This window comes from Chlamydotis macqueenii, chromosome 9, assembly GCF_036417535.1.
Source record: "Chlamydotis macqueenii isolate bChlMac1 chromosome 9, bChlMac1.mat, whole genome shotgun sequence".
Lineage (NCBI taxonomy): Eukaryota > Metazoa > Chordata > Aves > Otidiformes > Otididae > Chlamydotis > Chlamydotis macqueenii.
The window spans coordinates 27,564,219-27,590,705 of NC_141564.1; the positions used below are offsets into that span (position 1 = coordinate 27,564,219).

The 26,487-nt window shown below is 45.1% G+C and overlaps 2 protein-coding genes across 7 annotated transcripts in view; one reads left to right on the top strand and one right to left on the bottom strand.

Annotated features, from left to right (window-relative positions):
* The first annotated feature begins 10,019 nt into the window (after positions 1-10,019).
* PFN2 (profilin 2) lies at positions 10,020-15,733 on the top strand. Of its 2 annotated transcripts, none has more exons than XM_086755151.1 (3): positions 10,020-10,330; positions 11,752-11,944; positions 13,965-15,733. In XM_086755151.1, the coding sequence occupies exons 1-3, from the start codon at positions 10,199-10,201 to the stop codon at positions 14,060-14,062; spliced, it is 423 nt and encodes a 140-aa protein (XP_086611277.1). In that variant the 5' UTR covers positions 10,020-10,198; the 3' UTR covers positions 14,063-15,733. The 2 variants fall into 2 exon arrangements, with proteins under 2 accessions (XP_086611277.1, XP_086611276.1); XM_086755150.1 differs by lacking the exon at positions 13,965-15,733 and adding an exon at positions 13,645-13,873 and having other exon boundaries at positions 10,021-10,330.
* Positions 15,734-20,186: 4,453 nt separating this feature from the next.
* RNF13 (ring finger protein 13) overlaps positions 20,187-26,487 on the bottom strand; it is a 42,100-nt gene continuing 35,799 nt past the window's right edge. For all 5 annotated transcript variants that reach the window (XM_086755145.1, XM_086755149.1, XM_086755146.1 and 2 more), the window contains 2 exons: positions 23,510-23,590; positions 20,187-21,819 (listed from right to left, as the gene is read on the bottom strand). In XM_086755145.1, coding sequence (XP_086611271.1) covers positions 21,455-21,819; positions 23,510-23,590 — 446 coding nt within the window. In that variant the 3' untranslated portion in view covers positions 20,187-21,454. The remainder of the gene's footprint in view (positions 21,820-23,509; positions 23,591-26,487) is intronic.

Sequence of the window (26,487 nt, forward strand, 5' to 3'; positions counted from 1 at the left end):
GCAGCACGCCTAGCATCTCAAAGCTGTCACACACAGACGATGAGATGCCTGTTGGAATTACTCTTACAGCGTACAAGGGCTTCATTGTAAAGCTGCTGTACCTTGGACTAAACAGAGAACAATGGCCCTACCTGGACAGGGACAAAGCGCTCGAAACACACGCCTGCAACAGCGAGGAGTCCCAGCCTGCGGAGCCACACGTGTACCCAGCCCCTCTCTCCTCAGCAGCGCTCCTTGGTCATTGCTGCAATGTTTTGCACTACTCTTCGGTTTTGGATCCAGGGAATCGAGGCGCAGGCGAGGAGGGAGGGAAGGCAGCACACTCCTCCCAAAAGCCAGTTGCTGGGAGCTAGGACACTCTCAAAAGTAGAAAATTTGTAACTTTTCAGGAAAAGAAGGGATTTGAATCCTGGGCTTCCCATTTTCTGCCAAGTGCTCTCAAAGGGTTGCGTGGAAAGGGCGACAGCACCCAGACTCCCCTCAGAACCAGACACCACTTCATTTTACAGGGTGAGCCCAGCGCTGGTGCTTGCAAGCCATTCCCAAAGAGCAGCCTCCAGGTCACGCTCTCCCAGAACCCAAGCTGGAGGAGAACAGCCTCCGGCTGCCCATGCTGCGGGGCAGGCATCCTGCACCTCGCCTGTCAGAGCTGCGGTGCTTTCCCCACAGCAGCTGCCTGCAGATCCGAGAGCCAGGGTCCTCACACCAGGCTCTGTCCCCACGGCGGGCCTGGTCACCTACAGATTAGCCAGAAACAAAGCAGGTTTCAGGACGATTTCAGGATTGAAACTTTGGATTTAAGCACTTAAAGTCCATTTTTTTTTTATCTATTCCCAGTTACACTCTCTCTTCTTCCAGCAGAAAATACTTTATGACACCAGCTGCCATCCTTGAAGCAGTGTTGTAAACAAGATTGCTGTTTTAGTTCTGGAAAGGAACGTACTGTAGCGGTATTTAATAGTAGTTGCACTGTGGCAAAAAAAAAGCTATTCCTGATTAATACTGAAAATACCTGAAGAGTGGATTAAGTTTAACTATATTTTAATAATATTTTGAAAACTACCAAGGACATTTATTTATTTATTTATTTTTACACCCTTCAGAAAAACTACCTTACAACTACCTGGAAATCAATTGGTCAATATTTTTAACTTACTTCAGAAGATGTTTGTACACACCAGGCTGCTACTCGGAAAGGACAGGGCACAGGGAAGGGCTGTCAGGGACGGGAAGGGGAGGAGGAAGGAGAGAGAAGGGAACTGCAGTAGAGATGGCAGAACTGCTGATCTTTGCTAAACTCAAAGTACTATTTTGCATGCTATAAGCTGATCATGCTTATACTACAGTTGTAAACTTAGCTCCCTTTGTGGTATTTCTTCTCCTGTTATAGCATATAGCTTATAAAACAGCAAAGAGAAAGAAAAATACGTAGTTATTTAAATTAAAAACAAACCTTTTTTTTTCTTATAAAGTTCTCTTTTTTGCTTAGTCTTTAACAATCATTTGACAGGGATGATTAACCCTCTCACACTGAGTAACAGAAGCTACCCCCAAAGCCAGTGCAGTTACAATGCCTTATGCGTGGAGAGTGAAGTGCAAGCTTCTATTTCACCACAAACTGCTCTTAAAAAAAATAATAGTTGGAAAAGTATGCAAACAAGACAGAGAAACACCTGTGTCTGATAGAAAGGCGCTATAAATAGATCAAGTGCAAAAGTGTATAATTCGGCATTGCGATGTGCCATTTCCTCTGCTGCAGTCATTATTTGGCTGGTGAGCGTCCCCAGGTCCATGTCAACTGCAGGACGTGAGCAACAAGTACACCTTTGCCTAAACGCAGCCTCCAAGCTGTCCTGTTTCAGTACAAGAGTCCCAATTCCTTCCAGTCAAAGTGTGCGTATTCCAGTTCACTCAACTAGCCCACATCTAGAAACGGTTAGCGATGGTTTTGAAAGGCTGACGCTCTTACTGTTCAACACACGGCTTGACCACCTGCCCGCGCTTTACCATTGTCTTCTCCACAGACATCCAGTAACGGCAACACAAGAAAACGGGTGCCTATTAAAACAAGCACACAAAAAAAAGTCTAGCTGGTGCTAACGTTCCTTTCCTCTGTTTTTCTGCATGTTTTTGCAATGGTAACTGCTAAAACTGCACCTGTTTTCTAGCTCTGTAATCAAAACCAAGCTGTATGTCACAACTGCCTTACGCACGCTATTCTACCTAACGACAAGGTTTATATAGCAAAGGACAGTTATTCTCCTTGTTCAGTCAAAGCATGTTAGGCTTTTTTTTTAATATACTGAAGTTGCGTATTTTCACTTAAGAAAAGCAGTTCTCATTCTGTATTTTACATTCGAGTTTCAAAGAAAACTGAAATAGGAGGAATCTGTCACTCTTCCACATAAATGTAATACACTCAAGTTAAAAATCTTTAAAAAGCACTTTGCCAATTTGGCGTTTATCTTCACCCAGAGTACGGACAAGCTGTATTACATCCATCTTTCCTAGGTACATCTTCACACGACCTAGGCATGCGCTGGGAAATACATCGTCAGAACCAGGTACAACCGAAAAGCAGAGTGTCCACAACTGCTGACACCAAAGTGTGACCTGATGACGTGGTGCAAGCTGCACTGCTGGATGAGGACCCCAGGAAGATGGCAGGAGAGCACAGAGAGTCACAGAGCAGATGACTGCATTCTTCCTCCCCACAGTAACACCACCACGAGTCCACTCCCAGTTGCTGTAAAGAGTGGTAATAAAAACCCAACACCTACTTCAGAACATCATATAGCCTGAGATTCAGACGCTTGCCTCCACTGGCACTTACTACGTAGACAGTGTTAAACCAGTGATGCTGAGGGGCACAGCCCATCGACCAGACCGGTACAGAATCAAAACCGTGACCTCCTGAAGCCATCCTCCAGGTCTCTGTGGATGCCAGCTTACCGCGATGCTGAAGGAGACCTGCCTCAGCCTCACAGTCCTCTGCAATGTTTCTTCGCCGTATGTTCTCAGCACGTTTAGCTTCCCTAACGAATAGCTGTTTGGTTGAGATATGGTATTACTAGTTTCCCTCAGTAAGGTATTTAAAAAGAAGAGAAAATGTTCTAAATGAAACCACATCATTTTTCAGCTGTTTTCCCCTTTACTCAATTCTGCTTTGCCCTGGTCACTCAGTTTTAGATTCTTAATGTTTCCTTTCATCCACACCAGCGTGGCTGCTCTACAGTTCAGCAGTATTAGACTTCCAGAGTGAGTACACGTTTCTAAGCACGTAAGTAATGTTTTTTAAAACTTTTCTTTTGTGATTATGTAGACAAATTCCAGCAGAATAATTTTCTTATATTTTGTTTTGCAAAAATGTGATATTTATTTGACGAGATGCAATTGAGAGAAAAGCACTACAGCTATGGAAGAAATAATTCTCCGGGTGCTGCAAAAAAGTAGACTTCGACTGTCAAAAATTCACACTAAAATATTATAAATATTAAATATACATATACTGGCTATTCTTTGGTGAGCTGACAGCAGGCAAGTTGACTGCTACTCATAGCTAAAATTGAGTACTTCATGGCTAGAGAGAAATTTGGTACTAAATTTTTAAAAGAATTGGGAAAAAAAAGAGAAAAACATTTAGCTGTTTCTGCTTCATTCAAAAGTAATATATATTTGTATTTTTATAGAGCATTATAGGGTTGTAACTGCATACTTTCTCTGGGAAAATACAGCTTTTTATACTTCAGAATTATTATTAAATGCTTTTGCAGACAGTGAATGTTTCGGGTAGAAATTATATGTGACAGATAAATTTATGTGTCTGTGATCCAAAAATCTTTTGGACTTTTAACAAATAACAAGCATCAACAGCAAAATTGTTTGTGATCAGAGGATGAAAAGATCACCCAAACAGACGTATTTACAGATACTGTCACTGAAAGAAAGCTTAATGAAGGAAATAATATACCAAACAAAACTTCAGAGTTCCCTGGCTAAACCACGTGGCAGACTGAGCAGAAAGCAGCGCAAAAGCAATCACCTAAAAAAACTGAGCTAGAAAAACATAAAAGCCTGGGAGTTCAAGAGCCAGAACATGACCACGCACGGGCGGCCAAAAACTGGACACCAACTGTGACACACGCGCGGGCTGCCGGGAAGACGCTGCTGACCCTGTGGCCACGTTCAGCAGGAGAGTCCTGGTGCTACTGCGATGCCCCCGCAGTGCAATACGACATTAGGAAACGTTTCGAGTTTTTGCTTAACGTATGCTAGCACAGTGCGAAAATGCAGATCGGACATTACAAAGGTTAAGTTACATACCAGTAACTATGACAGAAAAAAACAGGTGAAACCTGGGAGAATGCTGTTCTTTTTCATGAGAACATTTCTCAGCGTGGCCAGTGAAGTTTGCACAGAGATCAGAGGGGCAGACTTCACGCAGTAATAAGACCGTTCGCTGCTCCTGTTCAACCACACTGCACAAATATCCCTCAAAAAATGACTGCTTTCAGAGCCCACGCTTGCTCTGCTCCACTTTACATCTTTCTGCCTTCTCTCCCTCTAACTTTATGCTTCTCCAACTCCCTCACTGCATTTCTGAGCTTTAGTTTTCGCTTTTCAGATTAACTTCTATACAACCTTTCACCCATCAAAACAACCAGTCAATAAAGGCATGTAATGAGTCATCACTGAGCCTGCATAAAACAAAATAAATAAAAGAGCTTGGGTTGAAGATGCTTCCACCTTCCCTCCGCTGTGTCAAGCTATCTACAAGCTTACTGAGTTTCACAGCCCACACCCTTAGTTCATAACTGAAAAGTTAACAGAGGGCTACCTATTTGGGGTCTGTTTGCTTTATTTAAAGCAAAATAAAGTACTGCAGGATCTAAGTACACTGAGGAGCCTGACTGTTTGATAAACCTGAATACGCAGAAAGCTGGGTCATATAGGTCTGATCCTGCACATCTCACTCATATCGGGACTCTCACCGAAGACACCATTATGAATTGGAGATTACCTGTCCAAGTAAGAATTTACATATAATATATTTTAATTTCTAGGATTAAGGTTTATTTTTGGTTGTCCAATGGTGAGATCAAGAATTTACATTAAAAAACCAAAAGCTGAGCTAAGTTCCATCATTTCAGACATCTTTTTTAGAGCTTTGGCCAGTCTATAAATCAGATCCTGTCCTTCCTCAGACTTAAAGCGTTTCTGAAGGCCACTTAAGTGGAAGCAATATCATACCCTTATCATCTGACATAGCAATACCCCTAAGCTTGCATCTGATTTTAAAAGGTACATCTTACGTTTGTTATGTTTTAATTTGATGGTTAAATAAAGCTTACCTCGGTAATGCTTAGAAAGACAAAGCTTTTGCTGAGCTATCTATACTGGTAAAACCGTACCAGGCAGGTCTCCTCTATGGAGACAAAACTCTCATCTGCACGTGGAGTTAAACCACCTCATCAAATGGTGTAATATACCTTACAAAAACATTTTTTTTTCAGAAATTTCTGGATGGTTTCAAGTGCTGTTGTACAGGGTTCTTTGCAGCGCAACCATAGCTATGCTAGCACTCGACAGGACCTTCTTCATGCAGAGGTGTAGCTATGCAATAAAACTTCGCATTGTGGTCTTAATCTAATTACTGTTACCTTCTGTATCACCATATTTTTTAAAGCTAGCTCAAGTTTTCAGCTCATTAACATCTCATTTTTACAACCTACTTCTAGCTAACACTCATCCCAGCCTTTGGTGGCTTCCTCATTTTTCAGCCAAGTCACTTAAGGAGCTGTGGAAGGACCCTGCAAAGCCCGTTCTCTACTCATCACCAGAAAGGTATGAGAGAGACTGCTCCTTGCTCCTCAGCAGAAGTGAATCTGCTAACTCGTAACACTTCTAAATCGGTTTTACCCTCTGCACTTCCGAAAGCACTTGTGGTAAAGAGAAAGACTGCCACAGGAAATCCAATATGGTCTGGAGAGGAAGTCCCCAGAGCAGCACCGCAAACTGACGTGAGCGGTGGTAACGCTGGAGACAAACGATGCATCGAATGAGCTTTGGCTCTGTAAAGGTTAATTCCCACAACAAAGTCAAGCTGATTCCATTGATGGTCACTTGCCCTTCCTGTCTACACACAAATGCTGGTTAAAGTTCTCTCCAAAAGGGCCAGTTCGGTGACAAACAGGAAGAACCTGGGACACAATAAGAAATCTTACCGTTAGCTGTCCAATCCTTTTGAGCACAGCAGCAGCTCTGGCAGTTACAAAGCCTGACAGAAAACCGCGAGTTACTTTACTTACAAAATATATGCCCTTCAAGTTTTTGGCCATTTTCAACTTTTATGTTACTAATATAAAAGCAGCCAAGTTTCTCACAAAGCTATAAATAGTACATGCTGGCTAAGCATACTTTAAAATTCTTTCAAATTATTATTTTTCTTAGATGTGATCCAACATAAATTTTAGACAAAGTTCTGAACTGAAGCAGAAAGACTACTTACAAGCTGCATAAAAAAATCCAGACTGTGGCTGCTGCGTGCAAATACCTTCCAGAAAGAAGAACTACCAGGTATACTGTTGAAAGAGACTAAAATATAAGAAACCACAACTTAGCAACTATTTATCGTACATGCATAGCTTATTTTCAGACAGCACCACTTCATACATCAGTCTAGGTACTGATCTTAAATGACCCACTGCATCTATCCATTTGAAACAACAATATTTGTATTTATCTATAAATTCTTCTTTTAACAAATGTCTCAGATTCCAATTAAGACTCGTAACAAAAAATAAAACAGGAACTCCTCTCTCTTTCAATCTTTAACATACAGAGCACTTCCTCATTTTCTTAAATCAAACAGTCTCAAAGGCGCTGTTGCAGTAGTGTCTACACAAACAGCATTATGATTGTATAACACAGAACATGACCAAATGAGGCACCTAATAGTGAAAATGGAATTAAAGGATTATGATTTTTAGAAATAGCACTGGTGATTGCTGAATCTGGAAATGATACAGGCTACCTGGCAGTTTCATAACATTAAATAACGGTAACCCAATTTAGACTTCACTTGCTAAATATATTGCTAGAGTTACTTCACAAATAACACGACTAAAAGCCAAGCTACCAAGCAGGTGGCAAATCCTCTACTCTCATCTATCCATTTATGTTCAGGAGATCCCAGACTTCTGTGCAGTTATTTCCAATTTAAATCACTAAAAGCAGACAACTGTGTTCCCTGTATTGCAAACACAATCTGCTCATCAAAATAGCACCCACACTACTGATCACCTGGTTTACGCAGCTATTAAAAAAGGTGATATTACCCGCAAAGCAGTGGTAATATTACCAGAGCCACTCTGCATTCTTTGACATCCAAGTGAAACGTTTGGTTCATCAAAGAGGCAAAGCACTGAACCCATCACACATTAAGCTGGCCAGGCTCTGTAATCCCGGGCACTTCAGGTACTACATGGTGCCTCACGCAGCAGTTTGGCGACTGCTGAAGCAGCAGTGTTTCCCGCCAGACTTGGCCCAGCTCCTAGCTGGCAGTGATTGCTGCGTCTCTGCCTCCCACGGAACAGGACTGGACATTAGGTTGTGAGGGCTCGGAAACACATGCTTGGTCCTCGGGCAGAAGGCATGGACAAGTGCGTGGAAGGGTGCATGCAAGAAGGTGAGATACCTCCAGGCAAGAGGCGGCACAGCCTTTGGCTAAAGCTTGGAAACCCGCAGGTTCTTGCATGAGATACCTCCACGCTTGTACCAAGCAGCACGCCATCCATGCAAAGCCCAAGCTCATTAATCAAAGGACAGTGAGGCTAGCAAACAGGCAGCTCCAAAATTCCCAAGGCCTGCCCCTGGGTTCAGGGTGATAAGATGTCTGCCTCTATATTTATTAAATCCATTTATTAAAGTGAAACAATTTGGAATCCTTATTGCAGCTTGCAAAACCAACAAAAAATCCAAACCCCATACAGACAAAAACCAAACGCATTCTGGTTGAACTCTAAAAATAATGAACCCATCAACCTCCTGTTCATTTAAGATGGATGCACTGCATTCTGTGCAAGTAACAGTGTTAAACTGGGACCTCCTACAGAAGAGCATTAAAAAAGAGAAGCGGCCCTCAATGGCAACTTCAGGCAGAAGAGAACTTTTTCTCATTCCCATGGAGAGAGAATGACGAAGGCAACCCAGACTTCACAGAAAGCTTTAGCTATTCAAAAAACCAAAAGCAAGTTTAAAGCCCATAACTCATTGGTAGATACAATGACACGAGGACGGTTTCGGTATACATGGATGTCAGGAAAAGGATAAAGCAAAGTTCTGGTGCTGTCCAAATTCAGAGGGGGAAAGCCACTGTGAAAACAAAACAGAAAATACTTACGGAATTCAACTAAAAGATGGAAATAAGCTCTTTTGTAAGTATCTGGTAATCTAAGCAGTCTCTATGAGTATCTAAACAACAGTCACTCCTGCAACAACTGAACTAGGTTTTAAAAGGACTAAGAATACTCTGAAGTATGCTGTAGGGATATTCATTACAAATACCCGGTGAATATTCTTCCTGGGGGACATAACCTCAGGAAAAGGCAGATTCAATTATTGTGCGCTATGCCTGGGCATATTCAGGTGTAAGATCTAACTTCTTGAACTAAAGCTTCAAAGTTAATGACATGGACAGCCACTTCACATCCCACCTGTCTGCATTCCACAGAGAATCAGAACAGACACCAAGGAGGGCCAAAACCACCCTGCTCTAATGGAAGGTGACCCCCACACACACTCCCCAAATTTCAACGTTAAGCAAGGCAGAGCCATTGCCCTAAAACACGGCAACATGCCTGCAACTTGTAGCAGGACAGTCTTCTGAGCACTGATCCTGCCCAGGGCCAAACATCAATGCAGCAAAGCACTGGCATCAGACCTCGACCTCTTATGAAGGAACATGGAAATTAGATTGTTTCAACAGAAACTTGGTGGAACCTGGAAGAACAAAACCTGAAATCACCACTTACAAAACCATGCAGAAACAAAATACAACATGCTAGTACGTAAGATGAGGGGCCCACTGGCTCGGTACAAGACCAGCGATTTGATACAGAAATCATCTTACTCCATTGAGGGGACACTGGTTCCGTTCGCCGAGGCGAGCGGGGCAGCAGGGTCCGGCCAGCTACCAGCAGTGTCACCAGCAGTGTCTCTAGCAGCGCCTCCAGCAGCGCTTCCCTGAAGGATACTCATAGCTGCTGAGTTACGCAGAAGACGACATGAAACGCATAGAAATCAAAGAGAACCACAGCCAGCTGAGCTAACATTGCCCCCCAAGAGATGGACTTGGGGGAGCGGAGCCTCGTGACAGAGACTTTCGTCTGCACAGTGGAGCAGGGCGTTTTCAGGCGAAGGCTGTGCTTTGCTCTAGCCAACTAACACTGTCAATGTGCTTGATCGATCTTGAAAAATAACGGATTTACCCAGCAAGGACCGCGCTTCCAGAAGCGGAGAACAGCGCAGTTTCGGGGAGCCAGCCACGTTCGCGTTTCCCCAGCCCAGGACCGACGGGAGAAGGCGGCAGGGCGCACGGGCGGCCCCCCGGCCGGTACTCACCGCGGCCCGGCCGCGCTCGGCGCTCCGGGCTCAGCAGGCGGAGGCACCGGGCGCGGGCGGGCGGCCCCCCGGGGCGGCGAGGGGCGGCGGGCCGTGCCGCAGCCGGGGCCCGCCAACCGCCCGGCTCCGCGCCAGCGCAGAGAGCGCTCTGCTCTGCTCTCCCGCCGGGCCGGGCCTGCCCGCAGCAGCTCCGGGCCCCGCCGCACCCGCCCGCTGCCGAGAGCCGGGCGGGACGGGGACTGGCATCGAGACCGGGAGCGGACCCCGCCGCCCAGCTCCCCGCCCGCACCGCGCTCCTCAACCGGCAGCGGCCCCGCCGTTCCCCCCTCGGCCGCGCGGAGCCGGGCGGCGCGGGGGGCGGTGCCGGGCCGCGCCCCTCCTCCCCTCCGCCCCCCGGCGCCGGCAGCGCGGAGGGCTGGGCTGGGCCGCGCCGCTCGCTGCAGCGCTCGGCTTCGCTCCGCCGTCGAGGAGGGAGAGGAGAGAGAGAGGAGAGGGACGGGACCGCCTCGCCCAGCCCCGCCGCCCGGCCCGCGCCTCGCCGCCCGCCCCGCTCGCCCCCACCGCCGCCCGCGCGAAGATGGCCGGCTGGCAGAGCTACGTGGACAACCTGATGTGCGATGGCTGCTGCCAGGAGGCCGCCATTGTGGGCTACTGCGACGCCAAGTACGTCTGGGCAGCCACGGCCGGCGGCATCTTCCAGAGCATCACGGTGAGGGCGGCGGCGCGGCAGGCGGGGAGGGAGCGGGGAAGGGCGAGCCCGCCTGCGGCGGCGGCCCGGCCCCGCGGGAGCGCGGCGGGGCGAGGCGGCGGCGCCCGGGGGACGGGGGCACCTTGCGGGGCGGCGGTGGGCCCGGCGGCGGCAGAGCCAGCCCGTGCCGCCCGCCGAGGGCCCAGGCCGGGCGCGCCGCCGTTTTTTTTTTTTTTTTTTTTTTTGTCTGCGGCAGCCGGCGGCGCCGCGGCCGCGGGAGAGCGGGCCCTTCCCGCCGGCGGGGGCGGGGGCCGCGGCCCGATGCGCCGGTGCTGCGGCGCGGGGGCCGCGGGAGAGGCCGCGCGGGGCGTGCGCGGCGGGGCTTGCGTAGGGCGGCGGGCGCCCGGGCCCGGCGCTGCGGCGAGGCTTACGTGCGCGGCGTAGGAGGCGTTCGTGAATGCCCACCGCGCCGCTGGCTCCATGTTTTTCACCGCCAAGATGGCGCACTGCCATTGATTCCGCCCTCGCCTCCCCCCCCCCCTCCCCCCGACCGTCCTTCGCCCCCGCCGCTGCCGCCCCGCTCCCGCCGGCCCCGCTCCCGCTGCCCGCCCGGCGGTGCGGGTTCCGTGCCGCCGTTACATAAGGGCCGTGCGGGCCGGGCCGCGCGTTGCGGCGCGGCCTGCCTCAGCCGATCCGCCGGCCGGCTCCGCGCCGCGCCCCTCCCCTCTTCTCCCCTTTCCTCTCCTCTCCAGGCGCGGCGGGGCCCGGGCCCGGGGCTGGGGCGGAGCGCGGCCGGGCGGGCCCGCGGCGGCGGCCGCGCAGTGCTGGGCCGTGATTGGGGCGGTCGGGCCCGCCGTGACGCTGCACTTTGAGGCCGCCGCGTCGCGGCCGGGCCCGCGCCCCCCCACCCCGCCTCACCGGGCCGCGCCGCCGCCCGACCCCCGCAGCCGCGCTCCCTCCCGCAGCGGTGGGTGGCGGCGCGCCCGCTCTCCGCCGCGGAGCCGGGGCCCCGGGCCCCGCCGCGCCTGGAGAGGAGAGGGGAGGGGCGCGGCGCGGAGCCGGCTGCCGGCTGCTGCAGAGGGCGGCGGGGCCACCGCGCCGGGGAGCTGCCCGAGCTCCGCGCCAGGCCCCTCGGGCGGGCGGCCCCTGAGCTGACCGCCCGGGGACGGGCTGGCCGGGCCCGCGCGGCGCCTGCTCAGCGGGAGCCGGGCTCCGGGAGCGCTGCGGGCCTGGGCGGCGAGGCGTGCTGAGGCAGCGGTTCTGCTGCTCCGGGTGGCAGTAAACCGGGCGGTATAAACTGTGACTGACAAAGCCCTGTAGCCGGAGCACGTCCTGGTGGGAGAAAAGGGAAATTTCCTCCCGACACAAGATAGGATGCTTTCTAAGTGGAAACTAAGCAATAAAATACTGTGGTGCTAACTCTGGGCTTTTTTCTTTGACAGCCAGTAGAAATAGATATGATTGTAGGAAAAGACCGAGAGGGGTTCTTCACCAATGGTCTGACCCTTGGTGCAAAGAAGTGCTCTGTGATCAGAGATAGCCTCTATGTTGATGGTGACTGCACAATGGACATCAGGACAAAGAGTCAAGGTGGTGAGCCGACATACAATGTTGCTGTAGGCAGAGCTGGCCGAGGTAAGCATGATCACGTTCACTTTCAGATCACTCGATTAAGAATATGACCCTAAGCGTAGATGCCAGATATTAAGAAAACCAGACTCCTGTATTTAGTGGTTCATTTCAGGAGGTCACCTAAGGGGGTGGGATGGCAGCGGTCTGGCTGACAAACTAGACTTCTGCGTTGGAATCACACTTGTCCCTGTCCCCACCTGCGATCACAGCTGGGCGCTGGGCTGTGAAATGGTTCAACACATCTCTGAGAAAGCGAGCAGACTCCAGCTACAAGTAAGCTTACCGAGTATACGATAACTTGGTATCTAAAGCTTACGGTAGGGATCTGTTAGTGACTGGTAGTGAAACGAGCTTTTTTGCTGTGAGCTTCTCAACGGAAAGTTTATTCTGCAAAGGTGCGAGTTCCTTGTATAAGCTACTGCTACTTGCCTTTTAACAAGTTCTGCACTAACTCTTCTTGCACTTCCTATTGAGCTCTCTGAAGTCTGTCTTCAGGCAAAAAAAGCCCGTCCGATTTGGTATCGTTGAGAAACCTGCTTTATGCTAGTACGCCTGCTCTGTGTGCTCCTCATTTAACTTCTAGTAAAACCTATTACGGGGAAGGCACAAGGTCTGGATATGAAAAACGTACCTTAGAATGCTGGCTACAGGCAGTATGCCCTGTGTTCAGAAGACCTGGCCTAGCATTTTTTGGCTGGCTGTGGAACAAATTGGTGAGCAACGGACTTCTGCTTATAAGTACAAAAGCAAAACTAGAGCAAAATTTGTCTGTAGGCTAAAGCCGAGTGGCAGTGACACAGGAAGAACGTTTGCGGGGCTGAAGTGGAACAAGCAGAGTTCTGGCTCTGCTGCAGATGGTGAAATGCCAACGAGAACTGTCTGTCTTAAGGTTTTTGTGAGCAAATTGCTATGGAGATGTACGATCACCTGTAGGCAGGCTGACTGCAGTATCTCCAGATAGAGTTTTCCTAGGCTGGGAAACAATTACTGTGCTTGGGGAGGCACAGCTTATTGTGTCTGTGTACCTGCTGGTGACATCTGCTGGCCACTCGCAAGTGGTGGTGACTGGTTGAAGACACAATCGGGACACTTCACCAAAACGGAGGGAATTAGCATTAAAATCTTCCCTGCATTTTGTCTTCTGCAAAAACCATGTTTTACGGTTGTATTGTTGCATGAAAAGTCTTGGCCCAGGTCTGGCGCTGTGGGGTTTTTTTGCTAGTATCAAGGCAGTTACCCTGGTTCTTACACCAGTAGTGACCACGACAGGTAGGAATATAAAAATACTTCTGCTGCTGCTCTTCAGAGTCACAGTTCTTCTACATACACTGCTGCCTGTGTCCCTGACAGCCCTCCCGCCCCCCCCGCCTTGTTTTTTGAAGATGCAGCCAGGATTTCCTGGCTGGGTGGTGATGGATGGTGCTGATGGCGGTGAGGCACTGTGATGCTTTTTTGGGATAGCTGGGTGCGTTTTTCTTCGCAGTGAGCTATTAGGACTTATATAGTTCTGTAATATCCTTGAGGATAACTCCTGCCTACTCGCAGCCCTGCCTACATCTGTATTTTTGCAAAACTCATGTTGAACTAGCTTAATACCCAAATACTAAATCTTGAATTTAAGTGTGTTTATTGCACTGCCTGAAACTTGCATTATTTCCTTGTCTAACACACTCTTTTTAAAACTTTTTTCTTTTCTCTTTCAGTCTTGGTCTTTGTAATGGGCAAAGAAGGGGTCCATGGAGGCGGATTGAATAAGAAGGCATACTCAATGGCAAAATACTTGAGAGACTCTGGGTTCTAGTTGCTAGGCAGACTGTTAAGTATTAGGGGAAGATTGCTATTAAACTTTCCTGGTGGTGAGCTTTAAACCTTACATTCTGGAAACTTTATTAGCAATGCAGGGTGATGGGGTATGAACCTGTGTCTCCTTTGTATCCCTTTGTTGGTGGGGAAAGGTGTTTTGTTTTGTTTTTTTTTTTCTTTAATTCTGTTCATTTCTGTTTTGTTTCCTTGTGTACTCCAGCATTGGTTATAGTCATGGGAAAGGAAGGTGTCCATGGAGGGACACTCAACAAGAAAGCATATGAACTGGCTTTATACCTGAGGAGGTCTGACGTCTAAGCAGCCTCTCCCCATCCACCTAGCAACTGTCTTCACCACCACCCAGTTGTGCTCAGTGCTACCAGACTGTAGATGGTAGTTTGTGTTTTTTATTTACCCATTTCCTAATGTCACCATTCCAGTCACCCTTTGTTCATCTATATGTTAACCACTGTATGTAACCAAGTCCCATCTCTGGCACCATTGCTGCACCACAAAGATGATATGCATGATACCTTGACAAACTCTTGGGAGGGGAATATGCCAAGTGTAGGCTTTGCTTTGTCTTAGCAGTTAGTGTGATATTGACAACTAAAACAACTTAAATACTAAACAAGGTGCCGATCGTACAATCTAATTTGATCAATGCCTCTTCAGCACTTTGAGCAATTACACGGCTCACTAGTCTTCCTTTCATAGAGCATGGTTGGGAGGAAAAAAGTGCATGCATATCTTTACTTCTGTCCCTCTTTTTTTTTTTTTTTCTTATTTTTAAAAAAAAAATCCACATTTGTTTGCTTACACCCATTTTTATAGTGCCTGGTTTAACCCATTTGCCACGCAGAAGCTGTTAACGTTACATTAGTTTTGTTGTTGCACTTCACTGTAGACTTAAGTCTTATTTTTCCCTCATGATGTCTGAAGCTTGTACTGCTTAACGAGTGCAATCACAAAACTATGAAAGGGTACAGATGCACTTCCTCCCCTGACCTTGAAGCCACCATCCTGAACGAGTCCCCAGAGACATTCCATCATTGCAATAGCTCAGGCACTTTTTTTTTTTTTTTTTTTTTTTTTTTTGCCAGCTCCTGTTCTGTAGTTGAATTCTAAAAGGCTGCCATTATGGACATTAGATATCCCAACATAACCATCTGGAGTGTGTCTGGTTTCAGTTTTTCATAGGACCAATTTTAATTTGCAGCTTGGGGGTCATGGGGGTTTTTTTTGTTTTTGTTTTTTAATATAAAACTGCAATGTCATTGTGGAAAACTGCCACCTTCAGTTATACTGGGAGCGCTGACTGACTCCAGTCTTTCTGCCAGATCACTTACTGGTAAAGAGTTTTGCTGCTCTGAAACCACTGTTTGGATGAAGGTTGGTAGTTTGAAAATGAAACTGTCAAAATGATGCCATTTCAAATTTAAAAATCTTCATTTGGCCTGTCGCACCCTTGCTGCAGAAATCATGGAGTGAGCTGCCTTGTGCACCAGTCATCTGAAATGTCTGTAACCAAACCCTGAGTTCAGGCGTGGTACTAACTTGTATGTCCATTTACGAGAACTGCAGAACTCTAGACAAAAGAATAAATGGGAGATGGTATTGGTTGGAATAACTGACTTGGCTGTCTTGTGATGAATTTTTTAATATGTATTCTGTGCCATACTATTGTTAAAAAAAAAAAAAAGAACTGTTGCTATTGTGAGATGGATTTTAACTGACTTTGAGGGTTTCTTTCGAATGGCACTACTTTAGGGACATTCTAGTATTTGCTTCTGTTGTTGGGCCTTGTGGATAATGTACAGATTTAAACAAATTCTTGTTGCTGATTTGTCCGTTTCTTTCCCTGCACTTTGTTACATCTGGGATACAGTCTAACTCATCTGATTTAATATGCATTTCAAAAAATGCCATAACTATTAAAAACACCTTGTTTACAGACAGATGAAATAAATTTATTCCAACCAAACAAAATCAGACTGTTGGTTATTTTTTCCACCCCACAGGAATCTTCCGAGGCCCTTCTTCCTTGCACGGCTGATGCACTAATACTAGAGCTGAGTGCAGTTGTAAGTTTTGTAAGAAAGACAACAATAGACAGATAATAGAACTCTAGTGAAAGGCCGGGCAGTCTTTGGGGGAGATCTTAAATTAGGAGATGATGTCTTGTCACTTGACTCCACGTTTAGCACCCTCCATGGCAAGGGCGTTACTGTGCTGTGTAGATACCTACTGTGCAATCTCTGAACCAGGTGCTACAGGAAGCCTGTGCCACATGATCTGCTCATGAGGGCAAGAACGTGCTGTCCTCGAAAAGGGAAGGAGTGATCCAAGGTCTCTTACCCCAAAAGAATTCTACCTGGCTTTTGGTACTTGTGCTACCCCAGTACTCTGAAAACCTGGGCCCTGCAAATGAGGCCCCTTCAAACACCCTGGTGAGACGTGATAGGGAACAACGGGAGCTTGGGGGCACGGGGAAAGAAAGAAAAGCTCAAGCCACGGGAGGTTAATCTTTAGCCAAGTCTGTGCTTTCCTCGCTCCTGACAGTGCCAGTTCTGTGCTGCTCCGCTGTTACCGTGCCTTTGATCTCCCCCGTCTTCCCCTACATCTTGACCTCAGAGTGAGCTGCACCTGCTCCTTTCCTTGTTCCCTAGCTCCTTGTTAACTAAAACTGACACACCAAGTGTTTATCTTCGCCGGCTCCTTGAGTTGCTTAGTGTCTGAACTGTGCCTTCCAGCTCAGCACTGAAGCTGGAACAGACCAGAACAAGCCCCTAGCCCTAAGCAAGTTTACATGTAGTAGTAACTGGTACAGAGGATGCAAACCTCACTGCCCCGTAAAACTGTTAGTGTGTGACTCCATGTTTTGCTCTATAGATAAACTTTGCCTAAACCCAACTTAAAATTGCACCTGCATTCTGACTGCAGGATTGTTATTCCCTCCCGCCTCGGGGAGCAGTGGTGCTAGGGTGGGGTGTACATGCGCAGAGTTTTTCTGTAATAAGGCTGCAGCTGGAATTCACTGTGCTGGCACCTCAGAGGTAGAAATAGCCATTAGCGGTGCACACCAAGTCTTTTTCATCCATCCCATTCCTAATTTATTTTAACATTGTTCCTTTCTGAGCAAATCCCCTCTCCTGAGCAGGTGTCTGCAAGGGTTGTCTGTGTACCACCTGTATACTTCTTGGTAAGAATTAGGTGTTGCTCAAATTACTTTCCCAAGTGTATTTGTTGTTGAAGTTCCACAGCAGAATGGTGTCTGCACCTAATTTGCTAGGGTCTACCTAAAATACCTTTCTTGAGTAACCTGGACTCAACCCATTTTACATTTAACTCCCATTTCCAGATTAATAGACAATTTAAATACAAAGGGTTATTTTCCTACGGTAAAGCTTTGAATACTAAATTGTGACCTAGCTCAGAAGTTTGTTAGTATTTTCTTTCCTTACGAGAAGTTACTAGACAATGCACAGTTAAATACCTTATCTTTACCCTGTGAGTAACTGATTTTATCCACTGAGTTGGATCAAATCATGCAGTACTGTGTACCTACTGTCCTCCTCTTGTGATGGGCAGGATCGCACCGCTTAGGCTTGAGCCTGCCAGCCCCATACAGATCCAGCCACTTCAGTAGGCACTCAGTTTGTTCGGCTGTACCACCTCTCACCATTTTACCATTCAGGATTTCGTACAAGGTTTCACAGATTACGCCAGTGAAGATGCCTGACTTTCGTGTAGTTCTCATGGGTTTTGTGCTTGTGGTTTGTTCCTTTTTTTACCCTCTTACTAGTCCATGAAAAACATTGCGGGTTTTAGAAACTTCACTTGCATACAGCTGTCTCCAATACCTGCTGGCTCTTCAACGTCCAGCAGAGCTCTCAAGCTCCCCAACTCATTCACCATGGTTTACAGCACCTGCCATTGTACAACAAAAGCTCTCCAACTGCTCAAGACACTTTAGCACTAGTGCATCTTTCCTTATGGCAGCAGTTCCCAACCGTATGTAAGCTAGGAACCCACCTCACCCTCCCTCCTTTTTTTTTTTTTTTTCCCTTTTGCAGTGAATGTTTATTCAAGGCAAGTAAAAGAACAGAACTGCCATCAGAACAGAACCTACATGAGTATTTTAAAAAATAGGTAAGGAGAAAGGAGTAGGAAAGATGTGCAAACCAAGAGCAATACAGAGAAGAGGCAGAATTGCTTCCAAGGCTCTTTTTTAAAGGAGAGTTCTTAAGTTCTTCACTCTCTCTTTAAACTCAGGAAGATAACTCCCTGTTGACTGAGTTGCTTCACTTTCTCAAGGTTTACTTCTATCCCCCATTACTTACGCCTCTTAGATGGCATGGCACACACCGGAAGATGGTAAGGGCTGCATTTATGTGCAGAATATCAGGCCTTTACAAGTTTTTAATGTGACTTCCAGGTCATTCTAATCAGTCCATTATTTTCTCTGAAGTACACTTACAAAGTTAATTGTCAGCGTGCTTATTTTCTGCACCACAAGAATCCACAGACAGATTTTAATTATACCAGCCACTTACTTAACGTTTCAGAGAGTCTTACTTTTATAATGAACACGTTACTTAGAATTCTGTTAGAATTCAGCAGAGGAAACATCGAACTATTCCGAAGTGCTGACTGCACTGCATTTTTAGACATGATCCAATTTTGATCGCTGTATTATTTTGCATGCAGGCACCCGCCATTACTGTTTGTTCAAACACTGGCCCTGGAACTCTCCCAACATTGTGCACTGTTGAGGGGGGCGAGAGTTGTTTGTTTTGCTATTTAAATCTTCTCCATTCCTCAATTACTGGCCTGTGAAGAAAAACATTTGTCAGACCCATCACTCTCTTAGTTGCTTTTTAATTGATTCTTCCCACCTCCCCCAAGCCTCCCCCCCCCCCAACAAATGAAAGCTTACCTTCCCCTTTAAGGGCAAGTTTAAATTCCCATCCTCTTTTGGCTCCTTTTCCAAGTACTTTGTTCTCATTACATAATGAAAGGTTTGGTGCAAGCTTGTTTTGTAAGGAGCTACTTATACTGGCCATACAAATAATATTTTGTGATAACCGCCAAAGTTACCTATGCTGTTTTATGCAGAGAGATGACATGCTTCAGAGCTCCCATGAAATACTTTTAACTTCCAACACCAGTTGCCACTACTACTTAGGAATTTTTTTTTTCAACTAGGCAATCGAGTGTGAACCTCTTTAAAGCACCAAATCCTATTCTTGAAGCTCGCTAGAGACTGACGTTAGATCAACAGGCTTCACGTAAGCAGAAAACCCCTGGGAGCCAGCTGTTCACGGTGTATGGTGAGGAAACGGTGCTGCTTCATGTGGATAACATAGCAGGTCATAGCTCAAAGAAAAAAATCCGTATTTATCTTTCCCCGTGGGTTTGGACAGGCCGTAAGAACGATCCAGCAAGTTTTAATGTACTATACAAGTAAGCCGTATCTGTGGCACAAGGGAGGTATGGCGGGGCAGTACCACTACAATGTTTACTACCAAGGGCTGCTGAAATAAAATTTATGTTAATATCATTAGGAAATTTAGAAAACTTAACAGTTTTTAAAAACACACACGCTATATTTGTGATGGAAACAGAATATCCTCTGCTGCGCACATTCTCTCTGTACAGCATGGAGAATAGCGGTTGAGGAACCACTAAAAGGAGTTAATTTTACTTTTTGTCATTGCAGCAAATAGTACAACCAGAGTTACATACAGCACATGTTATGAAGTTTCCTTCAGTTCATGGTTCTGGATCTCATCATGTTTTGGGGTGCCTGAAATACAATTATGAATAAACACATGCACTCATAAAATACAGACAGCAGGAACCTATTTTAAGAAATACCTTTCAGCTTAGTAAGTTTTCAGAAACCAGTTTTCACATTTGGACTTTAACTAGACATGTTCAAGTTGAAGTGGAATTTTACATGGTGAAAGTATAATAATACTTTGTCATTACTCCCAAGGATTGCTGGTGGCAGCAGGAATCGTTCTTTCATTATTATGTTTTTACCGTGCCTCACTATGAAAAATAAACTTTCTCTGCTCTTAGCCAGTCCCAGAGAATGGATTTCCATTGCCAGGCTGAAGCAAGGAGGGTGTCACCGCACTGTGTTAGGTCAGAAATAACAAATGGAAATGCCTCACCTGTAATCGCCCAGCCCAGGATTTGGCATTTACCGACTTCCAGCACGCAGGCTCACAGACTGCAGCTCAAAAGGTGTTGGCACAGTGGGCAGGAAACATTAACAGCACTCTGGTCGTCCTTCCCTCTCCCCCATACAAGTTACACACGCAGACCTACACTGATTCAACCTTCTCCTCAAACTGAAAGTGAACAAAAATGAAGGTTTTCTATGTAACTCAGTCCTACTGCATATAGCATTGATCAGTCCAGCACTCTGAACTGTGACACACAGCACAACGTAGGTTCATGTTTATTAGGGGATCTTCAACAGTTGCATGCTCTGCATCTTTAAATACTTTAACCTTAGTAATAAATGGAGAAGAGTACACAAGGAATGTAAGTAATGCAAAAGTTCAATAAACTCCTTTTCATACTTAAAGTGGAAAACATGTTTATTAACATTCTTTCAAGCTTTCCTTCTTCAAGGCCATATAAAAAAAATCTCTGCATTTTGAGTATATGCATGTTTTTACTTTCTACATAGTTACAGAGGTATTATATAGCATTTACTTTTTTCATGATACACTGGTAAGTACTCAGTTCTGTTAAACAGTTATAAGCACTTGTTTTCAAATCAGGTATTTGAAGAGAACCTTTTTTTCTATATACATAGTTTAGCTGACCAATGCAGCATAAAACGCTCTTTCGTAAGAGGTATATGAGTTGAGGATCAACAGAATATTTACCTAAAATTATTTTTCTACGTGGAACAAAACCTCTGTTTTAGTCACCTCGCCCCACCCTCGACTCCCACATCATCACTGGAAACCAGACTAGACCACAGTAACACACAGGGATAATTCATGTGTTTACGGTAGATCTTACCTTGTGAATGGCTCAAAACTAAACATATATCCTACGTTTCCTTATCCTAGGAACTGCTCAGTGGAATTGCTTAAACTCAGCTACTGTGGAAAATCCAAAGAATTACTTGGAATCACTGTTTTGAGATAAAAGTGGAATTTCTTCTGCATTGTTTTGATACATCAGCATATAGAATATCGATCCGTTCTATATTTTTCTTTCGGTAGTGGTGACAGTTTTTAGGAGAACTATACAAACATGCAAATATATTTTTTCTTGGGCTTAAGGGGTAACACATACCATAAATGTAATAAATATTGCTATCGGTATGACCCAGTTGTGGCTACAAGATGGAAAAAAATTGACTTCCAGACAAATCCCGTTTCAACAAGATACATTTAGAGTCTGTGTGTTATTTCTATGGATATAAACTATTAACATTATTCATTAGCATTGTGAAGTCCAGTTAAACTGTTCATTTTGAGAAGACAGAACGTGTGACTGAATACCTGAATCAAAAATAAATCTATTTGTAATGATTTAACCATAGTACTACTACATGAACTGCTGCTCCTACTGAAGAAACCAAATGGATTACAGATTAAAATATGTTCCCTACGTAAAGGTTTGTAAAGTATAGCCTTAGGAACTCTTTTGTTCATACCCTATTCATCATTAGCAGCCTCAAACAGTATTTGCCACTCTGTACTCCCTTTCATCATTCGGCTGTAGTTGAACCACTACACTTTCTTCGTTTATTCCATTTTCTGCATCACTGCTATCAATATTGTCATTGTCATCTTCCTCATAATCTGAGGACTCGGTCACGTTCTGATGGGAATGAGACTCTGACAAAGCCCCAAATGACTGCGTACTAACTGAGGCTAACGGTCTAAGCAAAGGAGTATTTTCAGATACTTCATTCTCTTCTTGACTACTGTCTGTTTCAGAGTCGGAGTCCCCCTGAGAAGGGACCACTTTCTGCTTACACACAGGACACGTTTTTTTTGTTTTTGTCAGCCACGGGTCCACACACTTGCAGTGATACGCTGTTAGAAAACAAAATACAAGTACATGATTATTTAAGTGAAAAGGACAAGGATACCTGCTAAATTGCATTTATGTTTAGTAACACAGTAAGAATTTTAGAATTTAACTCATACAGAGAATTTTAGTTACGAGTTTGTTGGCATCCTAACAGATTAGGATCTCAGACGTGTATAGATGCAATAAACACCTATTTCCTCTACTGAATGAATCTGAGAGCAGTCACGCAATGGGCCATGTTTGATGAAGTAAACTTTAAGAGCTTCTTTGGGAATTATAGTCACCTTGCAGCAGATATGCTCACCATCTTCATCCTCATAATGCTTCTAACCGCCACAAAGATTGTATCAAAGCACCTTATTATTAAATAAAATTACTACATGGTTTAGCATATTTTAAGTTAGGTCTACAGTTGGCACTGCAACCATACAGGCCTTGTTTAAAAAAAAAAAAAAAAAAAAAAAAAGGGTGCTGCCAAAGAGCCTATTTACAAGGGCAAGCACATTGTGTTTAGTATCTGTTCAAGCACATTAGCAGCATGTTCTCCACAAGAACTGACGGAGGTGTCTGGGATTTTAAAATTTATTTGTCAGCAACCTTTGATACCGGTGACCAGGTTTAGTTAAATTTGCAGATTTGATCTCTTATGACACTCGTCGTTTGTCAGCCTGTTTAGAAATTGTCTTTTATGACTGAGGATCCACAAAGCTCAGTCTGTCATCTGCTGTGTTCACTGTGGATGTAAGGCTGTAACACCAGTTGCCTTTTTTTTTTTCTTTTTTTTTTTGAAAAAAAAAAAAAAATCTCTTAGTGATGTGGTATTTGCTGTTGCAGTGCCTGGTCAGAGCAGAATTTAATGAGAAAAAGCAGGGTAAAAATGCACCTAGCCAAAATGGTTGTAATACGATTAGCGGACTGAGTGGTAAAGAGTCTCCCAAGCTAGGAAGGATAAAGCCTATCTTTCTTGACCGATTTTACACAGCTTTTACAAAAAAAAAGTTTAAATTTACGGAGACTCTTGGGCCCAGGTCTCTTTCAGATTTCTATATATAAGCTCTTAAAATACTTCTTGTACTTGTATGCAGTTAAGAGCAGTCTTGTCTTGTGGACAGATACGTGACTACTAGATATACCTTTTGCAGTGGGCTGTATTCGAGAAAGACCGTTCAGACACTGCACAACTTGTCACAGTAAAAATATTCCACTGATTTTTGCACTGACAACATTGACTCCCAAGAGCAGTCAAGGCAGTGGTCTACATGGCTCCACGCTACAGGACAGGCTATATCCCTTCCTCCATATCTCTAGGTCACTAATGGCTGAACTACGTTTCATGGTTTAATTGTCCTGAAGGAAGTCAAAGCCTGTTTTGTTTGTTTGTTTGGTTTTTTTTAATGTAAAAAGTAACTCTGGAATGTGTTTCCCTGTTAAATACAGATATTTGGGGGACAGTGCCAAACCCAGATTTTCTTTCATGTGCACATCTAAAGAAAAATCTGAAGTGGGAATGCTAGTCTTCTTTGCTTTTAAAAAGAGGAAAAAAAGAGTTTGCTCTTTTCCCAATTTGTATATACACTCCTGCATATTAGCAAAAATAAATTTTATAAAACAAACATATTCACTGTGTCTTTTAGACATGGTGTTTTAGAGAGCTGTTTTAATACAAATACCAAACAAAATACAGCAGCTTACCATGAGAACATGGAAGGATTCTGAGCTTGTCTCCATCCTCATACTCATCCAGACAAATGGCACACACATCGTATTCATCTCCTAGAGCACATAATTGAGAATCGGATTAACTTTAACAGATTTGCTACAGACCTTTTCAAACATGGGCACACTGGTTCTCTCGGTTAGCTCCAAGGGTTGAAGAAACAACTCCTCTTCCTTGCCCATGCAAGGGGCAGGTTCTTCGAAGCTATTAGAGTTGACTTTGCTGTATTTCCTTATCAGGACCACAGCTCGTTCACTTTCCCTTCAGGTTAATAAAAATGTTATAAAACGTGTCAATTGCTATCTCCATAATACCCTATCATTCCTATTAAAAGATAAAAGGATTTAAAATATAGGATTCACTTTACTATACAGGTATTAAGTTATTGAGAAAACTTAGGCAGAAAAATAGCAACAAAGACAACTGGGTAAAAAAGCAGAATGATGATCAAGAATTACAGTCTACTCACAGGAGAAAGCTTATATTATTTTGTAATTTAAACCTCACAAATAAGATACACATTACTGACAGCACTGACATTACGTACAGTGTTGTGATATAGTATATAAACAAAATACAAAACATTGTTTAGAAGTCGATTTATTCCTCTCTCATTTTTCCCCAAGGGCTTTACAACAGAGTCCTTTTGTCAATCCAAACGGTTCTTTCCAATTTCCTGGAAGATGCTGGCCCTCTAAAGTCTGCAGTTACCCCAGCAGGTTATGTCCTTGTGGCTTCACCCCGCTGGGCAGCTCTGCCCACCCAGCTGCTCGCTCACTCCCCATCAGTGGGATGCGGGAGAAAACTGGAAAGTTTCTCCAGTTCTGGAGAGAGAAGAGAGAATCTGGGAGGAGCTATCATCTGACCAGGAATCACTAGGTTGGAAGAGAAAAGAAAACTTGACCATTGGAGCGGTGATATTCTGAACCAGCCTTTCAGGACCATCAGGAGGTAATCATGATAAAGGGCCAAACCTCCCCCTTTCCCTAAACCTAGTTTTAGGTCAAGGCTTTAGATATGCGACACAAGAAGCTTCTAAGAGAACAGCACGTAGAAGACGATGGAAATGGACATCTTAATCCTAGAAGACAATGATGGGAACTGAATCTAGATCCCCCAATTCCTGTCTAAGACTGCCAACTATTAGGCTGTATTATTAAAGGCGAGTAGTGCAAAGCACTTCTTTTAAAATAAAGAGGTAGGAACAGAGGCTGCACAATCTCCTGACCACGAAACATTCTTTTGATGCCCAAACTACAGCATACCAGGAAAAAAAAAAAAAAAAAAAAAAAAAAAGAAATACTCTGGCCCAGCCCACCTCTCCCCTTAAGTCCTCCCTGCCACAAGGGTAGAAGCACACACGCCATAAACCTCAAGCTTTCCTGTCCCTTGACTAACACATCTTTGGGGGAGGGACCGGACAGTTACAGGGTCAAATGATCCAATGCGTGCTTGTACATCCTATCACATGGGCAGTCATCTGCTCAACACGTGGTGCCAGGGTGCCTGCATCCTGGTTACACACTTTGTGACACGGAAAGGCACTAGTGATAGTGCCTCAGGAAAAAAAAAAAAAAAAAAAAAAAAAAAAAAAAGGACTGTACAGCCCACCCTGCCCAAAAGGATGGGCACCCCACATACAGCCTGCAATATCCTGGGGGTGGCCCCAAAGAACTCTGTCGCTCTCTGCATATTTTGGTTAACTATTTGCAATAGCAGCCCTAGCCACTGAGTCTGCCTGTTCCCAACCTGTACCATCTTCACAGCTGCTTCTTAATTTCCCAGTGCTCAGCAGGTGACATTGTCACCATCTTCAGGGCTAGCTGAGATCCTGGGTTTTACCGTACAGCAGAGGAGCTAGGCAAGTAAGGAGATGCAGATCCCATCGGAAACAGCAGAGAACATTCACTCTCTCATATACCAAAATACAAATGGGAAAAGCCATACAGCAAGGCAGAGATCCCTGTAAGAAAAATGAGGCCCCTGTGATCTTGTCACTGCAAGGTAAAAGAAAGAAGGGTGAGACAGCACATCTTGATCCCATCGCCCCTCAGGGCAGCTTTCCCCATCTCCTTCCAATCTCTTCCAGTTCCTTCCAAATTCCATCTAATCTGAACCCCATGCCTCCCACAAGTGTTACCTCACCAGTCATCCTCCCAACTCAATTCGCTACTCCCATTCCCCGCAGTGTCACCTTATTCATCTCCCAGTCAACTTCTATCAAGTCTTTCCCGGACCATCTGCTGCACGTCCCTCTGAGGTCTGAGGGAGATGTCAGATTTAAGTGCGTAAGACTGATGTGTGCTAGGGCTAGAGTTAATAGCCACAGCAATAATCTCTTGCATACTTTCAACACACACATATCACACACACACAGTAATCCATGACACACTGTTCAACACAAACTTTGTTTGTTTTTTTTTGTTCACAGCAATTCCCATATTACTTCCTGTAGAGCTGTCCAGATTACATACATGAGACTGAGATCAGCTGGGGACAAATCAGAGGCACAGTTCACACGCCGAGATTGTTCAAAAGAGTTGATGGAACACACAAGTTGTCAAGTATTGTTTTTGGGAAACGGTGGAAAGAACGGGGCAGATGTCAATAACGTGTAGCTAGAGCAGGCCCCTATTTGGGTCATGAGCTTACCCTACCTTATCAAGAAGCTTGCAAACAAAGGAAGCAGGCAGATTTTGCATAATTCAGAAGAGACATCCTTTAAACACAAAAGCTCAAACAGTAACAGAGCTTTTCCTTTACTATAATGGAACTACATGGCAGGAGAGAATAACTGGAAACTCAGCCCAAAATCTGACTTGATACCACGCTGCTAAACCCAATGCTTTTCTACAACGGCAAAATGACCTACAGTAGGTATTTAAGAGTCAGTTTTCAAATAAAAACTTAATTTTCATATGCAACCCAGCATGGTGCTTCCGTATCGGTTGAG

Excerpts from the sequence above, each read along its gene's own strand:
- PFN2 (XM_086755151.1), top strand. The coding sequence starts at position 10,199 with ATGGCCGGCTGGCAGAGCTACGTGGACAACCTGATGTGCGATGGCTGC. Across the intron at positions 10,331-11,751 it reads GCATCTTCCAGAGCATCACG|CCAGTAGAAATAGATATGAT; the intron begins GTGAGGGCGGCG and ends TTTCTTTGACAG. Across the intron at positions 11,945-13,964 it reads TGTAGGCAGAGCTGGCCGAG|CATTGGTTATAGTCATGGGA; the intron begins GTAAGCATGATC and ends TGTGTACTCCAG.